The following is a 22,492-nucleotide window of genomic DNA, read 5'->3' as shown; positions in this document are numbered from 1 at the left end:
TTGTTGACCCTGAGGTTACGTACTCTGTCTCATCCCCTAGGCCAGCTAAGACAAACAGACTCGGCAACTCCTGTCTGCTGTTAACAACCATCTGCCCATCCACCTTGCGCCAGGATTTTGTTTTGTGTTAACCCAAACCCCTAACCCCAAATATCTTCAAGACCCCCTTTCCCTCACGTCCATGAGTTAATGTTCACAGATTTATTGTCTCTTTGTGCACGTCCATCACCATATCTGTAAGCCTTTTGATCCTAATAAAAACGGAGCAAGGACCCTTACTTGGGGCTCTTGTCTTCTCCCAGACATTAGCCATCTCTCACTTTTAATCCTGTGTCCGCTCTCTTGCTGGACAAGAAAGAACTTTAGACTTAGAGTCTATGTCAGGCAGAGAGAGAGGGAGACCCAGAACCCGAAGCAGGCTCCAGGCTCTGAGCTGTCAGCACAGAGTCAACATGGCACTCGAGCTCACGCACTGTGAGGTCGTGACCTGAGCCAAAGTCAGACTCTTAACCGACTGAGCCATGCAGGCACCCCTTGAAACAATATTTATAATAGCCAAGTTACTTAGACAAAACCTAAGTGTCCATCAGTGGATGAATGGATATAGAAAATATGGGATGTATGCGAGTTGTATATAATGGAATATCACTCAGCCATCAAAAAGAATGAAATCTTGGGGCACCTCGTGGAGCAGTCAATTAAGCGTCGACTCTTGGTCTTAGGTCATGATCTTGTAGTTTGTGAGTTCGAGCCCTGGATGGGGCTCTATGCTGACGGGTGAAGCCTGCTTGGGATTCTGTCTCTCCTTCTCTCTCTGCCCCTCCCCCACTTGTTCTCTCTCTCTCTCTCTCTCTCTCTCTGTCTCTCTCTGTCAAAATAAATAAATAAACTTTAAAAATTTTTAAAAAGAATGAAATCTTGCATTTGGAACAACATGGATGGATGTCGGGGGGATTCTGCTCAGTGAAACGAGGTAGATGGAGTGTGACAAAAACCATGTGACCCCTTACATATGGGACCCAACCAGCACCACAAAGCCAAACTCATGGATACAGAGAACAGAATAGTGGTTGCAAGAGATGGGGGTAGAGAGCAGGAGACATGGGTAAAGTGTTTGGCTTGGTTTTGTTTAAAGAAATGGAATTTAAAAAGCCCACAGATACTGGGGCGCCGGGATGGCTCAGTTGCTTGAGCGTCCAACTTCAGCTCAGGTCATGATCTCACAGTTCGTGGGTTCGAGCCCCACATCAGGCTCTGTGCTGACAGCTCGGAGTCTGGAACCTGCTTCAGATTCCGTGTCTCCCTCTCTCTCTGCCCCTAACCCACTCGCATTCTGTCTCTGTCTCTCTCAAAAATAAATAAACATAAATAAATAAATAAATAAATAAAAAGCCCATAGGTACTAGATCATTGTTCTGAAAACTGGAAAATTCAGACAAAAGAAAAATTTTAAAAGATGTAAATTCTAAATAAATAGAAGAGAAATTGTGCTCGTGGGTTGAAAGACTCAAACTTGTAAAGATGTCAGAAACACAGAGGAGCTACAGCGATAGTTAAAAAGAAGAACAGGGGCGCCTGGGGGGCTCAGTCGGTTGAGCATCTGACTTTGGCTCAGGTCATGATCTCGCGGTCCGTGAGTTCGAGCCCCGCGTCGGGCTCTGTGCTGACAGCTCAGAGCCTGGAGCCTGTTTCACATTCTGTGTCTCCCTCTCTCTCTGACCCTCCCCCATTCATGCTGTCTCTCCCTGTCTCAAAAATAAATAAACGTTAAAAAAAAAAAAATTAAAAAAAAAAAAAAAAAAAAAAAAGAAGAAGAAAATGGGAGGGGGGGCTCCTCACACATGGCACTGAGACCCCCTGCGGACTGTAGCGGCCAGCACAGGAGTGGGGGCATGGGGACACAGGACAGCCCCAGAAACAAGCGTAGCTATTCGTACAAAGGTGAACAAGGGTTCATACAGAAAGGATGGTCCTTTCCCCAGATGTGTCTGGAGTGATCAGTTGTCCACAGGAAGGCCGTGGTCCTCAGCCTAAGCGGCACATCTTACACAAAGTTTAAGTGGACCGGGGCTCTAAACACCCATCATGAAACTATAAGGCCTTTAGGAAAAAGAAATCTTGAAGATCTGGTAGATGAGAAGTCCCCAGTAATGACGTGCAAGGTGCCACCCCCGGAGAACACACCGATAAACTGGATTGCATCAGGAATTCAAAATGTTGCTCTGTGAAATACACTATTAAGAAAACGAAAAGACGACCCACCCACAGACGGGGAGAAAAAAACTTGCAAACCGCATCCGTGACAAAGACAGAGGGGTAGATGGAGAATATATAAAGAACTCTTTAAACTTAACAGGAAGAGATCAAACAATTCCGTTTCAAAATGGGCAAAAGACATGACACCATCAGAGAGGATATATGTGTGCAAATCCGTGCGTGGAAAGGTGTTCAGCATCACAGCCAGGGTGCATGCATCAGATTGGCTACAATAAAACATTGGCTCCAAATGCTGGCGGGAAGGCGGGGTGCAAAGAACCTGGACCTGGCTCTGGAAACAGGCAATTTGGAACTAAGTGAGGCGTGACTCAGCCACAGGCTCAGCAGCGGTCTCCTGGGTGAGACTCAGGCACCGGGATCCGTGGCAGCTCTTCACCAGAGTGGAAACTCCCCGGATGCCTCATGCCTTCCACGGGGGCAGGCCACGCAAACTGCAGCCTGTCTATGCAGACTGACTCAGGCACAGAGCAGGGACCTCAGAGCCCATGGTGGCTGCTGGGCCTCAGGCCTCACACCTATCCCTGTGGCCAGGAGACAGAACTGTGACAGGAGCCAGTTGGTGGGGCTGGGCTGGGCTGGGGCCAGGGCGTGACCCCGGAGGGGCAGAGGAGGGGTGCCTGGTGAGTCCGACTGTGGCGGTGCTCCCGTGAGCCCACACATGTGCACAAAAGTGGGGTAATGTTATTGTATGCTTGAAATCACCAAAAACATTGCTAAGAAGCTGAATTTCCCTCCTCCCTGGACCACAAGCTAGCCGGGCCTCTGGCCTTTGGTCAAGCCCTGGGTCACCTGACTGACCTGCCCTTAGCCTGAGCGGAGGCACTGGGCCTCCCACTGGGGGAGGGTGAGGTTAGAGGGCAAAGTCTGAGCACCTCCAGGGAGGGGTGGGGGCCCACCTGGGTGGTCACCAAATGCGGCAGGTGGGGCAGGAGAACTCTAGGCAGCAGGTGAGGGTATAACCCTGGGTGATGTGGGGGGGGGAATTGGTGTGTGGAGTGCGACCCTAAGTAGTGGGGGATTAACCCCCAGCAGGGGCTGAGTTCAACCCCACGGAGCCTCTGTTGGCCAGTCTGTGATCTGGGGGTGGGTGGCACCAGCCCCCAGTGGCCAGAGTTCGCAGCTCTGTCACCTGCCTGGTGAGGTCCAAGCAGAGGTGGGCGGCGACTAGCTGAGGGAAAGGGAGAGGCGGGACCGCACCCAGCAGGTGCCTGAGGGACAGCAGCCGGCTTCCTCCTTGCGGCAGCCAGCTCTCCAACAGTCCAGGTGAGGGGGCTGTACTGGGCTGGGGGTGCTGTCTGGGTCTGGGGGGGCTATCCTAGTCTAGGGGGTGCCATTCTGGTCTGGGGAGAGCTGTCCCGGTCTGAGGAGGGCTGTTCCGGTTGTGGGGGGCAACCAGTCCTGAGGGAGGGTGTTCTGACTGTGGGGGAGTCTGCCCATCCTCTTTGCCCACTCATTGGGGACTCAAGCTGAGGAGTCTCAGATTGCTGTATCCCTTGGAGGTGAGATATGAGGTGGGGTCCCAGTGTCCCTGGGTCCTGCCTGTCACCTGTTTGTGTGATGTGGCCTGTGACCCAGGTTCTGGTGTGGGGACACAGGCTGGGTTCCCTCTGGGCCTCACCAACCCCGAACCCCCATCTTCCCACCTTCAAATGGGTCCCTAATCCACACAGCCTGTCCCACGCCGCGGGGGGGGGGGGGGGTGGCCGGAGCCCCAAGACAATGGCATCATCACCCCTGCCTGTCACTGCATTTGAAATAAGCACATGAGGGATGTTTACGCTTTTGTGAGACACAGTGTGATACAAAATCACAGGAATCTCTGGGCCTGGGAGGCCCCAGACAGCTGTCTCCTTTGGACGGAGGCACCAGCGGGGCCGAGGCTCCCGGCAGTCCTGTGTGTATGGCCCGGCTTGGGGACGCTTGGGGCCCGGGGAGGGTCCTGCAGGGGCCAAGGCCACTGAGCTGGGCACCTCGGCCCTGTGCAAACTGCACTCCAGCCTCAGCCTCGGCCAGCTGCCCGGGGCGGGGTGTGGAGCCAACTGCAGAGCTTCCAGATCAGATGAGAGAAGGCAGCGGTTGGTTTTCGAATAGAAACCAACGTCTTTGTTCGGAACTCCCTGATCTCAAGTTCCTTTCAAGAAAATGTGCTCCTCGGGGCCCTACCGACCTCACTCATTAGGGCACAAGGGAGGCTGCTTGGGAGCAGTTATATGTCTAGCTGGTCCCCTGGCCTCACCTGGTTCAGGGCTGACCTCAGGGCTCCCAGAGTGAAGATCCTACCCTGGGGGAGGCCTGGGGAGAGGGCTGCAGAGAGGAGGGGGGGGGGGCAGGGTCCTGGGTCCCCCAAGGTCAGTCTGGAGCTGACCTTCAGAACTGGGGCTCCTCCCAGGAGGGTGGGGAGAGTGAGGGCACCTGGGGGGCTCAGTTGATCAAGCGTCTGACTCTTGATTTTAGCTCAGGTCATGATCCCAGGGCCGTAGGATCTCGAGCCCCAAGTTGGGCTCCACACTGAGCATGGAGCCTGTTTGGGATTCTCTCTCTCTCTCTCTCTCTCTCTCTCTCTCTCTCTGCCCCCCTCGCTCTCTGCCCCCCCTCTCTGCCCCCCTCGCTCTCTCTCTGCCCCCCTCGCTCTCGCTCTGTCTCTCTCTCTCTCTCTGCCCCCCTCTTTCTCTCTCTCTGCCCCCCTCTCTCACTCTCTCTCTCTCTGTCTGAAAAGAAGAAGAAAGAAAGGGGCTCTTCTGGACCCCATCAGCACTGTGTGTCCCAGGCTGGACCCTGGCTCCACAGCACTCCTGGGCAGGCCCGGCTCCTGTGGTGTGGTCTTCCGCTCTGCCCACTGACTGAGCTCAGACATGCTGAGCCCCAGGGAGGACAGGGTGGCTCTCCAGGGCAGCAGTGTCTGCGGCAAGGGGCGTCCGGTGCCCACTGCTGCCCACACCCGCAGGTGCCAGCCCAGCCCTGCCCTGCCCTGCCCTGATGGGGCTGACCTGGAAGCCACGGGTTCTCACGGCACTGCTCGGGGCGGCAGTGGCCTCAGGCCTCACCACGCTCATTCTCATCCTGGTGGAGGCCACTGATGTCCTCCTGCCCACAGACACCAAGGTAGGCCCCCAGACCCCGAGCAGTGGGGAGGTTGGGCTGGGCTGGGCGCTGGCCCCACGCCCTCCTGACCTTGTTGTCACTCTCAGTTTGGGATTGTGTTTGACGCGGGGTCCTCCCACACGTCCCTCTTTGTGTACCGGTGGCCGGCAGACAAGGAGAACGACACGGGCGTGGTCAGCCAGGCCCTGGTCTGCCAGGCGAAAGGTCAGTGGGCAGCTCTGGGGACAGCGGGCGGGTGCGCATGGCTGTCGGCTGCTGTCTGGGAGGGATTCCCGGCGAGGCGGAGGGTTGGGAGGCGGTACAGGCTGGAGACAGCTGAGCCACATTTACATCCTTTAGCAAATCAGCAGATGAACCTACAGGAAAAGTGGCTCAGAGAGGTTGAGTGAATTACCCAAGTGGCACAGATGGTCAGTGTGGAACTGGACCAGAACCTACATGTGCCTGCAAAGAAGTGGTACAGGGCCTGCCCGGTCCTTCCTGCCTCTTCCAGCTTCTGGAGGCTCCTGGGCTGTGGCCACATCGTTCCAACCTCTCCCCCCAACCTCACGTGGCCTTCCTCCTCATGTGCCTTGACCTTCCCTCTCCTCTCCCTTAGAAGGAAATGGGTCATCAGGGGTTGCCTGGGTGGCTCAGTCGGGTAAGCGTCCGACTTCAGCTCAGGCCACGATCTCCCGGTTCGTGAGTTCAAGCCCTGCGTCGGGCTCTGTGCTGACAGCTCAGAGCCTGGAGCCTGATTCGGTGTCTCCCTCTCTCTGTCCCTCCCCTGCCTCTGCTCTGTCTCTCTCTCTCTCAAAAAATAAAACGTTAAAAATTTTTTTTTAAATTAGAGGATACGGGTCATCGGATTTAGGGCCCACCCAGGGAATCCAGAATGATCCCATCTTAAAACCCTTAACTTAATTACATCTGCAAAGATCCCTTTTCCAAATAAAATCCCACTCAAAGATCTCAGTGGTTAGGACATGGGCATACCTTTTGGGGGCGGTGGGGGGCGGAGACACTGTTCAGCTCCCCACAGGCCCTTCCGGCCCAGCCCAGCCTTCAGGCCTGGAACCTCGGCCTGGGGTGCTGTGTTTCAGGGCCTGGAATCTCCTCCTACGCCTCCAATCCTGCACAAGCCGGTGAGAGCCTGCAGGGCTGCCTGGAGGAAGCGCTGGCGCTGATCCCAGAGGCACAGCAGCGGAAGACGCCCATGTTCCTGGGGGCCACGGCTGGCATGAGGCTACTCAGGTGAGCCGGGCTGACTTGGGGCCTGTGGCACATCCGTGAGGAACAGCTCCGAGAGCCGTGGTGTCAATGCCTTGGGCAAGCGGGCGGAGTGGAGTGGGTGTGGGTCTCCTGCCAGCTCGGGCTGCTGGTCTTTTCTGTCCAGCCAGAAGAATAGCTCTCAGGCAAGAGACATCTTCGAGGCGGTCACCCAGGTCCTGGGCAAGTCCCCCCTGGACTTCTGGGGTGCTGAGCTTCTGGCCGGGCAGGACGAGGGTGCTTTAGGTTGGATCACCATTAACTACGTCCTGGGCATGCTGGTCAAGGTGCTGTGTGCTGCCCGAGGGTGGGGGTTGGATGACCAGGGGCGGTGGGTCAATGCGGCTGGTCCCAGGACTCAGTGCCCCTTGTCTGTGCTCAGTACTCCTTCTCTGGAGAATGGATCCAGCCTCTGGAGGGGACACTGGTGGGCGCCCTGGACATGGGTGGAGCCTCCACCCAGATCACCTTTGTGCCTGGAGGCCCCATACTGGACAAGAGCACCCAGACCACCTTCCGCCTCTACGGATCTGAGCACAGTGTCTACACCCACAGCTACCTCTGTTTCGGGCGGGACCAGATGCTGAGCAGGCTTCTGGCACAGCTGGTGCAGGTCGGCTGGGCCACAGAGGAGGGGGAGGCGAGCTGGGGCGGCCTGTGGCCCTGGGCTGGGCTCAAGGCCACCTCCCTGCCCTCCCGCAGAGCAGCTCCGGCCCCCTGGTCCGCCACCCATGCTACCACAGCGGCTACTGGGCCACGCTGTCCCCGGCCGCCCTCTACGAGTCCCCCTGTGTGCACACAGCAGCCCCTCCAGAGCTGGCCGGGAACCTCACTGTGGAAGGGACAGGGAACCCCGGGGCTTGTATCTCAGCCATCCGGGGCCTCTTCAACTTCTCCAGCTGCCAGGGCCGAGGACACTGTGCCTTCAATGGGGTCTACCAGCCCCCTGTGCGGGGCCAGTTCTATGTGAGCTCCCTACCCCGTCCTCCCCAGGGTCTCAGCCTCCTTCCACGGCCCCGGTCCCAGGGGTCTGACCCCAGGTGGGCCCAGGATGAGCCCTGCACAGGCGGGCTCTTGGGAACTCTGGGGCCCCGCATGGGGGCAGGTGGGGACTTTGCCTGGTTTGTCCAGGGCTCCTCTGACCCGGGCCCACCGGGCATCACCCAGTGCCCAGGGAAGACACACAGCTCATCACCCCCCTCCGCCCCCAGGCCTTCTCCAACTTCTACTACACCTTCCACTTCCTGAATCTCACCTCCAAGCAGCCACTGGCCACCGTCAACGCCACCATCTGGGAGTTCTGCCAGAGGCCCTGGAAGCAGGTGGGTGGATCCCAGGGCCGCCCTGGGTCTCCGAGCTGCAGCTGTCGCAGGCACAGACCTCAGCAGGCCGGGACTTGGTGGGACCCTGTCCCTGGAAGGCTGGGAGCGGGGACACCAACTGGCTCCTCACCTCCCGGGCCCCCAGGTGGAGGCCAGCTCGCCCGGGCAGGACCGCTGGCTTCGTGACTACTGTACCTCGGGGCTGTATATTCTCACGCTGCTGCTTGAGGGCTACGGGTTTGGTGAGGAGACTTGGCCTGGCATCGAGTTCCGCAAGCAGGTGACCACCTGGCCCAGGACGAGGGTGGGTCAGGGGCTCCAGGGCAGCCACCCACGGCACTGAGCAGCCCATGTGTCCCACAGGCTGGTGGCACGGAGATGGGCTGGACGCTGGGCTACATGCTGAACCTGACCAGGATGATCCCGGCCGAGGTGCCTGCCCAGTGGCGGGCACAGAGCTATGGCATCTGGGCGGCCGGGGTCGTCTTTGCCGTGCTGACTCTCACGGTTACTCTGGGGGCTGTGGCAGGCCAGCTCCTCTGGCCCCAGGGCTAAGCTGGGCGGCCGCCTGATGGCGGAAGGCACGGGCTCAGCTCCCACGGTCTGAGCTGGTCAGAGCCTCCCTGATCTCCTGACCCCTGCCGGGTCCCCTTGTCCCGTGGGCTCTGGCCCCACGGTCAGATGGCCCCCGTGGATGCAGGAGATATTGTGGCCTCCCCAGGGCGGCAGGTGACAAATGCCAGGCCACAGGGGCCCCTGCAGCATTCCAAGGCTCTGTGACCTTCAGTGTTAGCGGGACGTGGGGCCCGGTCAAGCCCGGACGTGGGAGTGACTGCTGAAGAAGGGGTCGGCTCCCTGGGAGAGGCTGGCAGGGCTTCAGGAGGTTGGCGGAGGGGCCCGGCCCGAACGGGGGTATCACTCAGCCTGAGGGGAGGTATCCAGGCTCCTAGGCTTCTCTGGGAGCAGCCCCATCCCCCATCCTCAAAGCCTCCATCGGGCCCTCACAGTGGAAAAGCCAAGAACACAGACCACACCTCAGTGGGGGGAAGATTGCTTTATTAAAACTGTTCTTGCCACGGGACTTCCTAGGGCCGATTTCCTCACTGGGCTTGGGGTATGTGGGACTCCAGGTGGGGGTGTTGGGCTCCTCACATGTACTGTCCAGCTGGGACCACGAAGCACTTGGGGAAAATGCCGATGCGGCCATCACAGTGGCCCTCCAACCAGGCCGGGTCCACTGCACGCGAGGGGATGTCAGTGTTCCTTAGGGCACATCAGATAGTATCTACTCACAGAAACCCCTTTGGCCCCAGCGCCCCACTGACCTTCACACAGGACGTCCACGATGTCCCCTGGCTGTAAGTCCAGGTCCTCAGGCCCCTGGGCAGAGTAGCTGTGCCGGGCCACCACCCGGTAGAGGACAGGCCGGCCGCCCGCTCCCTGTGGCAGGGGAGGGCTCCAGGGTGGGCCGGCTGCAGAAGGGCCCCAGGGCCTCCCCCGCCCCGCACGCACCGGGACCCACACCGGGACCCACACCGGGCTCTCCTGGGGCTCACCCGGCACTGGAGCCGCAGGACCCCAGGGCTGGCCGCCTTGTCCCGCCAGGCCCTCTGTAGCACCTCCTCCCTAGCAAGGGGGACCCAGCGCCCCTCGTTGCTGGGGTCTTGGTAACTGCAGAGAAACCCCTCCAAGTGAGCGGGGGGTGGGGGTGGGGGGGGGGTCTCTGCCAGGGCACAGATGTACCAGCCCCTCTTCCAACCCCTGCCCTGGGGCTTCTGCCCTGGGCCAGGCTCAGAGACCTCAGGTCCCACCTCTGACTGGCTCACCTGAGCTGCCCCTGCTGGGCCTGGTGGGGGAGGGCCTGGCTCAGCAGGGTCCGCAGGCTGGACAGGTCAGCTCCTCTTGGGACCTTCAGGGCCAGTGTGAAGGCACACTGCACTATGAGGGTCACCAAGGACTCAGGGTCCCCCACGGCCACTCCCTGGGACAAGGCAGAAAGGCAGTGGTCAGCCTGTAAAGCCCCAAATCTCCATGCACAAGGCCCAACTGGGGTGGCCTTCGAGCTGGGGCTGAGGGTGGGGACAAAGACGGTGGCAGGGGGCTGGGGCTACAGGCCTGTAAGTTGCTCATCAGCTGGGGTCCCCAGGGCCATTTGAAGGGATGGGGCCTAGCCTCAGGGCCCCAAATACCAGAAGAGTGGGGGTGACACCAAGGCTCTTACCCCAGCATGAGAGGGGTCTTCAGAAGGGCCGGGGTCTGGCTCCCCTGCCACCCGCAGCCCTGTGGAGGTTAACAGAGCAGGTTCTCAGGTGGAATATTTTGGAGCAGAGGACCTGCCTGGACCACTCGCCCACTGGGAAGCACAGGTAGCCAATCTCCTCCTTAGGGCACAAAGAGGCTGCTCCCCACACCCCCAGATGCCTGCCCCCTTCCCCCAGTATCCCTGCCCACCGCCTGCAGCTCAGGAGCCCTTACCTGGAGGAACCTGTTTGCCAGCTTGTTCCACACTGGGCCTCTGCAGGGAAAGCCACAGGCTTGGAGCAGGGGCCAGGGATGGGGGCCCTGCGGGTGGGGCAGTGTCCCCGGCTTGTGGAAGCAGGCCCAGCACAGGCCCAGCGGTGAGGCGTACGGCCTGTGAACCAGCTGACCACCAGCAAGCCAGAAATGCAACCCGTGCTGGGGTGTGTTCGGGGCAGGCACCGGGTCCCCACGGTCCTAGCGACCACAGACAGGCTGCCTCACGTCAGTGCGGATGAAGCTGTCATCCCGGGTGGTCCCAGGCGGAGCCTGAGGACCCAGGCCAGGGACCAGCTGGACCTCACCCTATGCTGGATGTGCTGCAGGGGCAGCAGGGCACCCCAGAGAGGCCCCGGGGTCCAGGCCATCCTGACTCTGACTTCAGGTGAGGGTCTGGAAGTTCATTGGTAAAGGAAGCATTTGGACTTCAGCGTATTTACCAGCTGGTTAACGCACTTCAGAAGCTATTCGCTATTGTGCCAGGAGGGTCGAGGGCCTAAAACCCCTAAGTACCATGAACTTAGTAAATGCAGCTTTAACCGCATGCAGGAAGTTAATAAAGCACAGCTGTGACAGAGCATAACCGCTAAGGGCACAGGTCCGTTCAACTTGAGTTAGCTGAGCACCAGGGAAAAGAAAGGGAAGTGACCGCATATTCCCTCATGAAGTCCTTTGATAAAATGCCTGTTCAGTTCAACCGCCTGCTCTGTGCGTGGAGGCCCCTCTCCTGGTGCTGGTGTGGGAGGGGGTCAGCCACGCCCCTCCTGGCTGCACCTGCCTGGGAGAAGCCGGTGTCCAGGAAGGAGGGCTGGGGTGCCAAGGGCCACGGCTGGATGGCGCGAGACCCAAGACCCAGATGCACAGGCTGCAGGCCAGGCCCCCCAAGGCCTACGGCCGGGTGAGGACGGCCATCAGCAGGCCCCCCCGACCCCGGTGTCTGGCTCCGGCCCTGTCTCTGACCCGACAGAGAAAGCCAAGGCTCTGTCCCCCAGCAGGGCACGAGGTCGCCCGCCCCAGACCCGCAGAGCGCCCGGCTGTGGCTGCTGTTCCCCATCTCGGGGTCACCCACCTGTTCATCGGAGAGGACGGGCGCATGGTGGTCAGCCTGCCCCGCCTGCCCGGGGCCGACCTGTGTCTCTGTCTCGGGGGGCCTCCTGGGACCACGGGCGGTGCGGGTTTTCCAGGCCCCGGTGACTGCAGCCCTAGGGGTAGGGGGGGACCCCTGACCTCAGGACTTCCTCCCGGACGGCCTGAGGAGGGCCTGGAGTGTGGAGATGAGGGCTAGGTCCGAGCAGGGCCCCAGGGCGTGGGGCTGGCTCTACGTCGCGCAACCTTGAGCACCAGCCCCTCTCCTGAGTGGGGACAGCCCCATCTGTGAGGCTCCAGTCTGGCAATGCCGGAAGCGTAATCACGCCAGGCTGCAGTCCCGCCAGCACCCTCCCTGGGCACCTTGGCTCTGAGCTTTTGCGCTGCTTGGAGTCATCATGACCGCAGTCTCAACTCCCCTCTGGTGCCCGCCAGGGCCAGAGTGACGGCTCTATGAGAGGGGGACACCCCTCCCCTGGCACCAGGGGCTCCGGCCACATCCACTCTGGGAAGGGGGTGTGACAGTCCTGGCCCCTGGCCAGGTCTGCACGGGGGCTCCGGCCTCAGGCCTCACACCAGGGCCTCTGCCCCAACAGGAGGGACGCTCCTTCCTACCGTGGGGCGGCTCCAGGCCTGGCTCTGCCATCTGCACCCTGAACCTGTGGGCACAGAATGCCATCCTCTCTCAGGATGCAGACCCCGGTGGGTGAGTTCGGGGTGGGGAGGCCTAGCAATGCTCTTCCCCACCCCCCCAAGCAAGACTGCGTGATTTTTATAGACTCTCGCACAGAATAGGCCTGCTAGTCCCGATTCCAGATCAGAGGAACACTGGGGACGGTCCAGAGCATTTTCCTCCCGTAACAGTAAAAAGGTGCGAAGGGCTCAGGCCTGCAAACTGACAGAGAAAGCCGGGCTGGCTGGCAGGCCACCACCCACCTGGGGCTGCTGAGGCTGGATGTCCTCCTGCCGGTCGGCAGGGAAGGCAGAGGATACCACCTGGTAAGGGACAGCAGGGGGACAGCAGGGGGACAGCCGGGTCAGCAGGCACCAGCCCCAACCCCCAGGGGGCTCTGTGACGTTGGCTCCCAGCCCTTGCCACCCACCGCACCCCCCTGAGTCTCCCATCTGCTGGGCAGGGGCCTGACCCAAGCTGCCAGACCGCCACCATGGGGGCTGGGAAGGTAGGAAGAATACATCTGATAAAGGAAGACATCTGTGCTGAGAGTTTCAACTTATTTTGAGTACAATTTTTGAAATATTTTTGTTTCTTAGAGGTCTTATACTGTGATAAGTGGACTCTAAACTGATCAACGCAGCTCAGAACCGCCTGGCCCCCACCAGCAGATGTTTGCGAACATGAGGTGTCTGTGGCAGGTGACCTCGCCAGCACTTTTAACACGGTCACATGCAGCACGCTGGCCCTTGGTGACCTCGGGGGTGCCGGGGCTAACCCAAGGGCCACCAGCTTGAAGTCAATGTGAATTTTCCTTTGTGCGCACAGGAGTCATTTCCCTGTGTTCCCCAGCGTTCTGTGATTCTGGTGGTGCTGCCCGGCCCTGGCCAAGGGGTAGGCATGAAGTGGCCCGGGCCAGCCTACCTCGGGCCTCCCTGAGATCTCACTGTCCGGGGCAGAGATGCAGGCAGACAGAGCCAAGGAGATTCTGAGGCCAGAAAAGCATGGCTGAAGTGGAGGCAGGCGGGGGGGAGCCTCGGGGATCCCCGTCAAAAGGCATGAGCTCCCTCCTCTGCAGCCAACTTCTGGTGGCCTCTGTGTCCTGGTTCCAAGAGCCCGGGATCTGTAAACTCCACCTGGAGACACTGCTTCTGACCTAGGAAGCTCCCGTATGTCTGCAGCTTGGGGGCGGCCGGTCCCTCCCCAGCTTGCTGGCTGCTGCTGGCTCCTGAGCACCGGGGCTGGGAAGCGAGACGCTGCCCCCTTACCTTGGCCTTGCCCAGGAAATCCACGGGTTCCAGGAGCTCCAGGTGCCACCTGTGGGGCCGGAAGACCTCACCCCTGGGGCCCTGCCGAGGCTGCAGGTGCACCTGTCTCTGGAGGGGGTCCGGCCAACGCAGACCTGAGCATCTGGCCAGGGCGGTGGTCTCAGGGGGCCCCTCCACCCACTTGTCACAGACTACGGGAAGTCCTTCCCCAGCCCCCGCACCTGGGCACACGGGCTGCCTCCCTCTAGAAAGTCTTGGGGGGCCTGTATAGATATGAGCCCTGCACAGTGGGCTATGGGACCAACAACCCCAAGGGGTGGGGACGACCTGCTTTCCTCCCTGCCCTCCCCCCTCACCTGCACTTGGTCCAGGGCAGTGCACAGGTGGTCTCGGGCCCCTTCTGACCCCTTGGAGAGGGCTTCCTCTAGGCTGCGGGTGGCCTCAGCCCAGAGACCCAGGCGGCACTGTGCGGCCCCCAAGTTGAAGAGCACCTGGGAGCCAGGGGACAGCCCACTCCCTCCCTTAGTCCCCTTCGCCTTTGGGTCTCAACCCCCCCCCCCCCCCCCCCCCCCCCCCGCCTTGCCCCGCCTTTGCCCCAGATTCTACCCCGGGGCGTGCCCCCAGTCCCACCCCCGACATTTCTCCTGGCCTCGCCCTCAGTGCCACTATGTAGCTCCAGCTCCAGTCTCATGGTCCCCTCCCAGGTCTCACTCCTAGATCAGACCTTCTGGCCCGGATTCCGGACCTCCCCGCCCTTCCCCCCACCCCCTCCCGTTCAGGCCTTGGCTCCCAGTGCCACCCCCAGCCCCTCTCCTGGCCTCACCTCCAGTTCCCCTCCGGCGCCTCTCCCGGCCCCACCCCAGCCCCTCCCCTGGCTCCACCCCCGGCCCCACCCCCGCCCCTCCCCTGGCTCCACCCCCGGCCCCCTGCCCGGCCCCCAGCCCGTCCCCCACCCCCTCCCCCGGACCCACTCCCAGCCCCTCCGCTGACCCCGCCCCACCCCAGCCCCTCCCACAACCCCACCCCCGGCCCGAGCCACAACAGCGAGGGCTCTTCTGGCCCAGGAGCCTGGCTCAGGGCGAGGCAGCCGGTCCGTGGCGGCGCCGATGCGGGGCTCTGCCGGGCAGGCCTCACTCTCCAGACCCCCCCATCCGGAGCGGTTCATCGCTCTGGCGCTTCTCTGCTCCAAAAATCAGGGGCGGATTTTTGGAAGCGGGAAGCATCCTCTCTGCCTGCCTCACCCCCATTCTGCATCTGGCCAAACCCCTTTTGCGGCCCCTTCGTCTGTGTGCTGTCCTGTCAGTGCATGAGTCTGGGGTGCCGTCCAAGGAACCCATTTCTCTGTCCTGTCCCCGTCCCCACCCCCGTGTCACAAGACGTTTAACAGACAGTTTGGGTTGGGTTAAGGCTGCCGCGGCCGGACGTACCGAGGGCAGAAGCAAAGTCGCCTGGTGCTCCTGGGAGCCGACCTCCCCACTGAGCCCCTGCTGCTGCCACCGAGGCAGCAAGTGCCACCCAACTTGGCCCAACGTCAAGAGAAACCAACACACTCCCTCCGCGCGGCCCTCTGTCCCCGTGGCCTGCCAAGTGACACCACACCCCCAGAGCCAGCTGGCCGCCCTCTGGAGACTCCTGTTACAAGGCCAGGTGGGGGTCACTGCCAGGCCATTCCTCCCCGCGCCCCCCACCGCCCTGCACTGTTCAGTGCCCTGGGCCAGGGGACCCCACCTGGAGGGGCTTTCCCACGACTTGTTTCTTGCAACACCGCTTGTTGGGAGAAGGCTGCAAGGCAGCCAGTTTCCGGGAGCACTACGGTGTCCTCTCCACTCCCCTCCCTTGGTGTCAGCCACAGAGAGCCAAGCTGTGCTGCTTCCTGACCCCACCTGCCTTTCACCTGTCTGCTCTCTGCCCCTCCCCTGCCCTTCTCCTGGGCAAAGCACTCCTGGTGGCCTCTAACTTCTTCTACCCTCCGGCTTCCTCAGGATGAAAGAGTGGCCAGAGGGAGCCTCGGTCAACACGGCCCCACCTGTGACAGTGAGAAGAGGATGGAACCCAGAGGACGGGGCCTGAAGGACCACCCGGGCCACCCGCAGACAGCACCCCCAGAGCCCCAGCAGGCCACACTTCCCGGTGCAAGCTCACCTCCCAGGCATGCAGCTTGAACCGCAGGCCCAGCTGTGTATAGTCGATGGCGGTGTTGTCCCTCAGCTGTGCCAGGGCCAGACGGAAGTCACACAGGGCCTCCTGGAACCTGTGGGCAGTGGGGGAGCCAGCAGCGAGGGGGACCTCAGTGGCTGCAGGGAAAGGGGCCAAGCCCTGCCCCAGCCTCCCCACCACCCCAGCTCCAGGGACACCTGCTAGGGGGCAGTGGTGGTCACCCAGGCCTCAGCACATGGTGGGCCCTCGAGTCCCAACACACGGGTCATGGACAGACTGGCTGTGAGGGGCATGGGGGCACCACATCCGGGGTGTGAGGTGATGCCAGCTCGGATCCAGTCCTGATTCCTGGGGACCTCACTCACTCTGCTGCCTAGAGCCCCTGTCTGTACCCCAGACCCTCTTCCACATTTCCCTCCTGCTTCATAGGACCCCCAACCCTGTGGGCCTCCTGCCGCAGAGACCGGCTGGACACTCCTTGGCCTCCACTAGAATCCCCATCTCCTCCAAGGAGGCTCCTGGACCCATGAGAGGAGGAGGTTGTCCCCAGAGCCTGCCTGCCCTGGCATGGGGCCTGCCTGCCGTGAGGCTTGTCCCGGGGCTAGGTGGGGTAGGGGGAAGCCAGGCCTGTCCTGCAGAAGGTTTCCTCCTCTGGGAAGGACCACAGTGCAAAGAGCCCAGGTGAGCATTGAGGACCCGAACCCCCTCCCTGCCCTGGGACACACCATTCCTGCAGCCCTGTTCGAAGTTTCCTCATCTGCAGAATGGGTGTAATCCCGCCATCCCTGCTGCAGCAAAGATGTGGCGAGGAACAAAGGAAGAAGTGCCCGTGAAAGCGCCCTGTGAACCTCAGCACAGAGACAGGGCTCACCGTGTGGCTGTTCCCTGCGTGCCCCTCCAGCGTGACCACAGTGTCCTCTTCCAGGCTTCCCTGAAGCTATGGAGGAGGGGGTGGGCAAGAGAAGGTGCCCCATGGGGAGAGAGGAGGCGGGGAGCACAAGAATGGACTTTGCAGAGACAAAGGGCCCTCAGAGAAGAAACGAGACACCTCTGTGCTCACCTCTCCAGCTGGAAGCTGGCCACTCCTCGCTGGAAGAAGCCCACAGCCATGCAAGTGTCCTTGGTCACTGCTTGGTCAAATGCCTGAGGACAGAAACGCCCACAGATCACCAAGGTCTGCAATTCCATCACCCCTGTGTCACAGATACAGCCCAGACAGATGACCAGTGACGGGGGGCCAAGGAATTTCACGGGGCCCCACAACAGCCTGCATGCAGGGCATCACCATTCAGTTTCCCTCAGTGGCACGACCTAAACCAGCCTGAGCTCCCGAGGTGCAGAGAACACAGTCACAGTCCAGTCTGTTTACCGTAATGACAAGGGGGTACAAAAAAAGGAAACACTGTGGCACATTAATGATGGTTACCTCTGGGGGATGCAGTTATGCAAGATTTTTGTCTTTTTAAAATCCTATGTGGGGAGTGGCGCCTGGGTGCCTCAGTCGGTCAAGCGTCCGACTTCGGCTCAGGTCATGATCTCACGGTTCGTGAGTTCGGGCCCCGTGTCGGGCTCTGTGCTGACAGCTCAGAGCCCGGAGCCTGCTTCGGATTCTGTGTCTCCCTCTCTCTGACCCTCCCCCGTCCATGCTCTGTCTTTCTCTGTCTCAAAAATAAACATTAAAAAAAAACTTAAGGGGCGCCTGGGTGGCTCAGTCAGTTAAGCGGCCGACTTCAGCTCAGGTCATGATCTCGCAGTCCGTGAGTTCGAGCCCCGCGTGGGGCTCTGTGCTGAGAGCTCAGAGCCTGGAGCCTGTTTCCGATTCTGTGTCTCCCTCTCTCTGACCCTCCCCCGTTCATGCTCTGTCTCTCTCTGTCTCAAAAATAAATAAACGTTAAAAAAATAAAAATAAAAAAAAACCTTAAATCCTATGTGGGAAATAAACTTCAGAATTCCCTGAGCCTGCAGGATGGGTTAACAAGGCGTGAAAAACTAGAAAGCCACAGGATGTTCGCACCCAAGTTTGGGTAAAGGAGATTAGGCAAAGTGCGACAAAGGTCCCAGTATAGGACAAAGGCACAGGAAGAGGGACTCTCAGGATGAAAACATCCAAGGTGAGGTGAACAACATTAGGTATCCAGGGCGGAAAAGCCCCCCAACTTAGTTTAATAGCAGAAAGCTGCTTTCACAGGAAGGAAGGACCAAATTAGGTAAACAGGTAAATAGGGCTATAGACGCTGCGGGTGAAGTTGCCCAGGGCAGAGCTAATTAGCAAAAGAAAGGTGCCTTGTTGACCCAGAGGTAGCCTGCTCAGTCTTTCTGGTCCCCTAGGCCAGTTTCGGTAGTAAACAAGTCAAGTCTGCTGTAAACAACCTTTCGCTAGGAGCCAGGATTTTGTTTTGTGTTAACCCAAACCCCTAACCCCGAATGTCTTCAAGACCCCCTTTCCCTCACGTCCACGAGTTAATGTTCGCAGTTTCATTGTCCCTTTGTGCACGTCCATCGCCATGTTGGTAAGCCTTCTGATCCTAATAAAAATGGAGCAAGAACCCTTACTCGGGGCTCTTGTCCTCTCCCGGACATTAGTCGTCTCCCGCTTTGAATCCTGGGTCTGCTTTCTTGCTGGACAAGAACTCCAGACCCAGAGTCCATGACAACCCTATTTCTGATAGTTCTCATGAAAGGACACACTCCTTATCTATTAGAATCAGAAAGAACAAAAGTTTTAGTGTGTGTGTAAAGCACAGCTCTTCCCTACACCTCACTCAGAAATGATGTTGTCTGTTCCTAACAAGGACAGTGGCTCTCAGTTAGACACAGGCAATCCGTCGGAGGGGCTTCATGCTCTTACAATCTGGCCAAATGGGGGGCTTGTGCAGCCCTGGGTTTGACCCAAGGTTGAAGGGATGCACGGAGGCCCTGATGCGGGGGGCGCTCAGTGCCAGAGAAGTCCATTTGTTTGCCACCCTGCCAGGAACAGCAACCAAATCAGGCTCGCATAGGTTCCTATCGACAGACCACAGTCCTCTCTACACCTTCCTCACCCGCCCTGCTCCCCAGAGACACTTGTATTCATCGCAGCAATTCCGTCTGCTTTCAAAAATCTCCACGTTTCCAATTAATGTGCTCATGCTTTAATTACTTAATTTTATTGTCTTTCCACAGTCCTCCCTCTCCTATTGGGTAGAGGATTTAATACCATATTCTTCTGCTCACCACCTCTGGCCCCTCTGTCTGGCTAAATCAGTTTATAAGTAAGTGATAACTGGATTGCCCTCACATCTACCATTCGCTGTTGAACTACCTGCTGTCAGCGATTGTGTTCCCGTTTTTAGGTAACATTTTAAAACTGAAATTGTTCCTGAGAATTGTAGATTTGTATGCAGATGCAAGGAATGACAGAGGAGATCCCTTGTAAGATTTGCCCAGTTCTACCCGCCCCCCCCCCCCAACTCCCGTGGTGAATTTTTGCAAGATATTGACATGGGCACTCTCCTACAATACCTAATTCTCTTTTCATTTGTGTCATTTTCCAGGTAACTGTCACTGATGGTCTCCACAGCTGTAGGATCCTGTTTCTTTTTACTGGGGAGATTTGGGGACCAGAACAATGAGCAGAGTGCTGCTGGATTTTTGCGGAACATGAATCACTTTAAAGAACACAAAGCATTTAAAAGGCGGCGAGTGGCTCGGTGCTGCCCCCTCCGCAGAGGCAGGTATGTGTGTGTGCCCGTGTGCACTTTTGAGTCTTGGTTCTGTTTTGGGGGACAGATTGGGAAACAGAAGTACTCAGATCAGACGAGACAGACCTCATCTCCTTGCCATTGCCACAGGCATCTGATGAAGTCCCCTGCTCTAAGCTCTACACCTCGGGAAGCAGGTAAGTCCCCTCCAAGCAAGATCCAGCCTCGAGCCTACTTCCGGATATGTTAGACCGTGAGCACCTGAACCACTAGCAAGAGCCCCGGCCTTTCTCCTTGACTGGGGAGTGTGGCACGTGGTCATCACCTAGTGGAGGTGGTGAGGGAGCCCAGCGCCTCCATCATGGCCCAGACTCGGTTCTGGTGGGATCCCCCGATCACACAGTTCCCACCTGCTTCAGGTGTTCATTGAGGCGGAACCCTGGGGGGACATCCCCAGGTGACTATCAGGAAGAAGGGCGGGGGGGGGGGGGACCCCGGGCTCATCCCTGTAGCTGGGTCTTTATCGCACCGCTCCTTGACCCGGAGCAAGGTAAGTAAGGTTCCCCAGGGCCAGAGAACAGCCTCCCAAAGAGGTGGGGTCTCCGCGACCAACCCTGGGGGCGCCCGGCTGTCAGGCCCCCGGCTCACCCGCAGCGCGGCCTCCGGGTCCCCGGCCAACAGGTGCACGCAGCCCACGTTGAAGCACATCCTGGCGGACGGCTCCGGGTAGCCCGAGAAGAGGCGCAGGGCACAGTCCCAGTCCCCGCGCGCTACGGCCTGCGCGCCCCGGTCCCATTCCCGCAGCAGGTCCCCGAGAGAGGGCATGGCGGCGTGGACACCCGCGGGACCGTGCGGCGGAAGTCCGCGCTTCCGGGCGGGAGCGCGGCGGGCGCGGCCGGCGGCGGCGGTGGGGGTCCCGCGAGGGGTCCGGCGGGACGACTGCGGGCCGAGGGCCGCGAGGCAGGGCCTTCAGGGTCGGGAGACTAGCGTGGGGAAGTGGGGCCCCCACTCCGAGGCCGGCAGGGTATCCGGGCGGGACGCGGCGCTGGGAGCGCGCGGAGTCCACGAGCCGCGGGTGCGCCACGCCTCCTGCTGCCCAGAGCGCCCTCTCGCGGCAGAGCGGCCCCGCCCCTCCCCACGGCCCCGCCCCCGCAGGGACCGCCCCTCTGCATCCGGCCCCGCCCCCCGCTTATGCCGCGCCCCTCCGGACTTCCGTCCGGAGCTCCCCGAGTTCGCTCTCCGCAGCCCGCGGCGCCTCCGGCAGTGTGGGTCTCGGTGCGCCGGGGAAAGCCGTCCGGGCCTGCCGCTACCGCCGCGGCCGGGCCAGGGTTCCGGGCGGACCCCGCGGGCTCAGGTGAGAGACCGCCCGGGCGCGGGCCGAGGTGGGGCGGTCTAGGGGTCTGCAGGGGCGCGGGGAGCCAGGCAGGGCCGAGCGGGGCTGTGGCCGAGCCGGCGACCTGGCCGGCCCTGAAGGTGGTGGGGGTGGGTCCTCCACTGCGGCCCCTGTCCCCGCCAGCCCGCGGACCGAGTCTGCGAGGAGCGAAGGCGTCGTCGTTCCGGCTCCGCTGGGAGGGGAGAGCCGCGGGGGCCGGTCCTGGGGCCGGGGGCGGGCCACGGTGGTCTGGGGTCTCCCACGGCGGCGGCCCGCGCTCACCCTCGCTCAACTTCGGGGGGAAACTCGGGGGGAGGCCCCGAGTCTCACTCGTGGAAAACCAGGTCGTGGTGACGTGCCAGTGGCTCTTCTGGGGCCCGTCGGTCCTGTGCTCCCTGTCCCTGCCCCAGATGGAGGCTCAGAGGGCAGGACTAACTCAGCCCAACCCACCCCTGTGGCAGGCGGAGCCCCTGCCCTGTGCCCTGCACAACCTCATTCACTAGAAAGTGGAGGCCCTCCGGGGCCAGGAGCCTCTCCCTGCAGGGGCCCCGGCCTCTCGGGGGCACACGTCCCTACCGACACTCCCATACAGGTCTTACCTGCTGTCACATCCTTCACACCTGTGTTAGAGAAACAACCAACAGGTGTACAGAGAGATGGATTGACTTTGAGCAGCTGTGGGGGCTGGAAAATCCAAAATCTGCGGGAGAGCCAGGGAAGAGCTCAGGGTTCAACTTGAGTCTGGGGGCAGAGTTCACTCTGTTCTCTTAAGGCCTTCCCCTGACTGGATGAGGCCCACCCACGTTAGGGAGGGTCATCTGCTTTAGGACAAGTCTACTGTTGTACATGTTAATTTCATATAAAAAATGCTTTCACAGCAACCTGTGACTGTGTTTGACCAAACATGTGGACACCACGGCTTTGCCAGGGTGACACAAAATGAGCCATCACAACACCCAACCCCAGAAATGCTCCCGTAGACGGGCTCTGTCCTTTCATGCACATAAGAGAACACCCTGGGTCCTACTCTGCTCCGTTATGGCTGAGTCTCCTCCCTGGGTGATCCTGGTCCAGCTCTCTGACCCTATAGACTTCCTTACCTGAGGAATGGGAGCGCTGAGTCCTGGCCTGGCAGAGCGCTGTGACGACTCACAGACATCGCCTGTGATGTGCTTGGAAGGGCACCTGTGCCCCCGAGGACCTGCTTCCTCCCCAGTGGGGGCTGAGGCTCCCCGTCCTGCTGGCCTGGAGGTGGGCGGCAGCACTGGTTCCCTTTCCCACCGTGCTGCTCCCACACCGCCTCTGGGTGGCCTTCCTGCAGACCTGTCAGGGTCACTAGTAACCTCCTCCCTGGGCATGGCTCATCCTCCCCCTGGCCTCAGGGACATGACCCCCTCCGGGTCCCCCAAGCCCCCCGGCTGCCCCTCCTGCCTCCCCTGGGCTCTGGCCTGGCCTTTCTGTGCCCTCGCTCCCCAGTGGTCCCACTGTTTGAATTGCCTTTGGGCACCTGCCGCATGGCTCTTTTCTCGACTTCTCTATTTCCATAATAAAAAGATGAAAAAAGTCCCATCCCTGTGCCTGTCACCATACCCTAACATTCACCGCAGCTCTGTTCATGAAGCCCCAAACTGGAAACAACCTAGCTGTCCTCCAGTGGGCGAACGGTTAGGCAGACTCGCACCCACACGTGGACGAGGGATGGGCGGTGGGCACACACAGCTTGGGGAAGGAGGCTCAGGGGCATGCTGAGTGGGCAGAGATCGCATACTTTGATCCCATTTGTATACGTT

At 60.2% G+C, this 22,492-nt stretch overlaps 3 protein-coding genes across 3 annotated transcripts in view; 2 read left to right on the top strand and 1 right to left on the bottom strand.

The window, feature by feature from the left end:
- The first annotated feature begins 3,529 nt into the window (after positions 1–3,529).
- ENTPD8 (ectonucleoside triphosphate diphosphohydrolase 8) lies at positions 3,530–8,570 on the top strand. Its single transcript, XM_042913440.1, has 10 exons — positions 3,530–3,540; positions 5,222–5,379; positions 5,466–5,583; positions 6,462–6,612; positions 6,755–6,914; positions 7,010–7,240; positions 7,330–7,593; positions 7,839–7,949; positions 8,095–8,229; positions 8,313–8,570. Exons 2-10 carry the CDS (start codon positions 5,254–5,256, stop codon positions 8,502–8,504), a joined length of 1,488 nt encoding a protein of 495 aa, XP_042769374.1. The 5' UTR covers positions 3,530–3,540; positions 5,222–5,253; the 3' UTR covers positions 8,505–8,570.
- A 449-nt stretch (positions 8,571–9,019) lies between these two features.
- NOXA1 (NADPH oxidase activator 1) lies at positions 9,020–20,427 on the bottom strand. The gene is made up of 14 exons (XM_042913439.1): positions 19,979–20,427; positions 16,711–16,793; positions 15,636–15,744; positions 13,850–13,984; positions 13,494–13,601; positions 12,489–12,548; positions 12,168–12,211; positions 11,536–11,668; positions 10,425–10,464; positions 10,171–10,229; positions 9,776–9,930; positions 9,506–9,620; positions 9,275–9,389; positions 9,020–9,186 (listed from the first exon to the last, which is right to left on the bottom strand). The coding sequence occupies exons 1-14, from the start codon at positions 20,153–20,155 to the stop codon at positions 9,098–9,100; spliced, it is 1,422 nt and encodes a 473-aa protein (XP_042769373.1). The 5' UTR covers positions 20,156–20,427; the 3' UTR covers positions 9,020–9,097.
- A 134-nt stretch (positions 20,428–20,561) lies between these two features.
- The window catches only part of EXD3 (exonuclease 3'-5' domain containing 3), a 79,496-nt gene continuing 77,565 nt past the window's right edge, over positions 20,562–22,492 (top strand). Inside the window, 1 exon segment of the mRNA XM_042912155.1 lies at positions 20,562–20,684. The gene's annotated coding sequence lies outside the window, so the exon portion shown is untranslated.

This window comes from Panthera leo, chromosome D4 (genome assembly GCF_018350215.1).
Source record: "Panthera leo isolate Ple1 chromosome D4, P.leo_Ple1_pat1.1, whole genome shotgun sequence".
Taxonomy (NCBI): Eukaryota; Metazoa; Chordata; class Mammalia; order Carnivora; family Felidae; genus Panthera; species Panthera leo.
The sequence above is the reverse complement of the archived record's forward strand: the minus strand, read 5'-3'. Positions and strand labels throughout refer to the sequence as shown.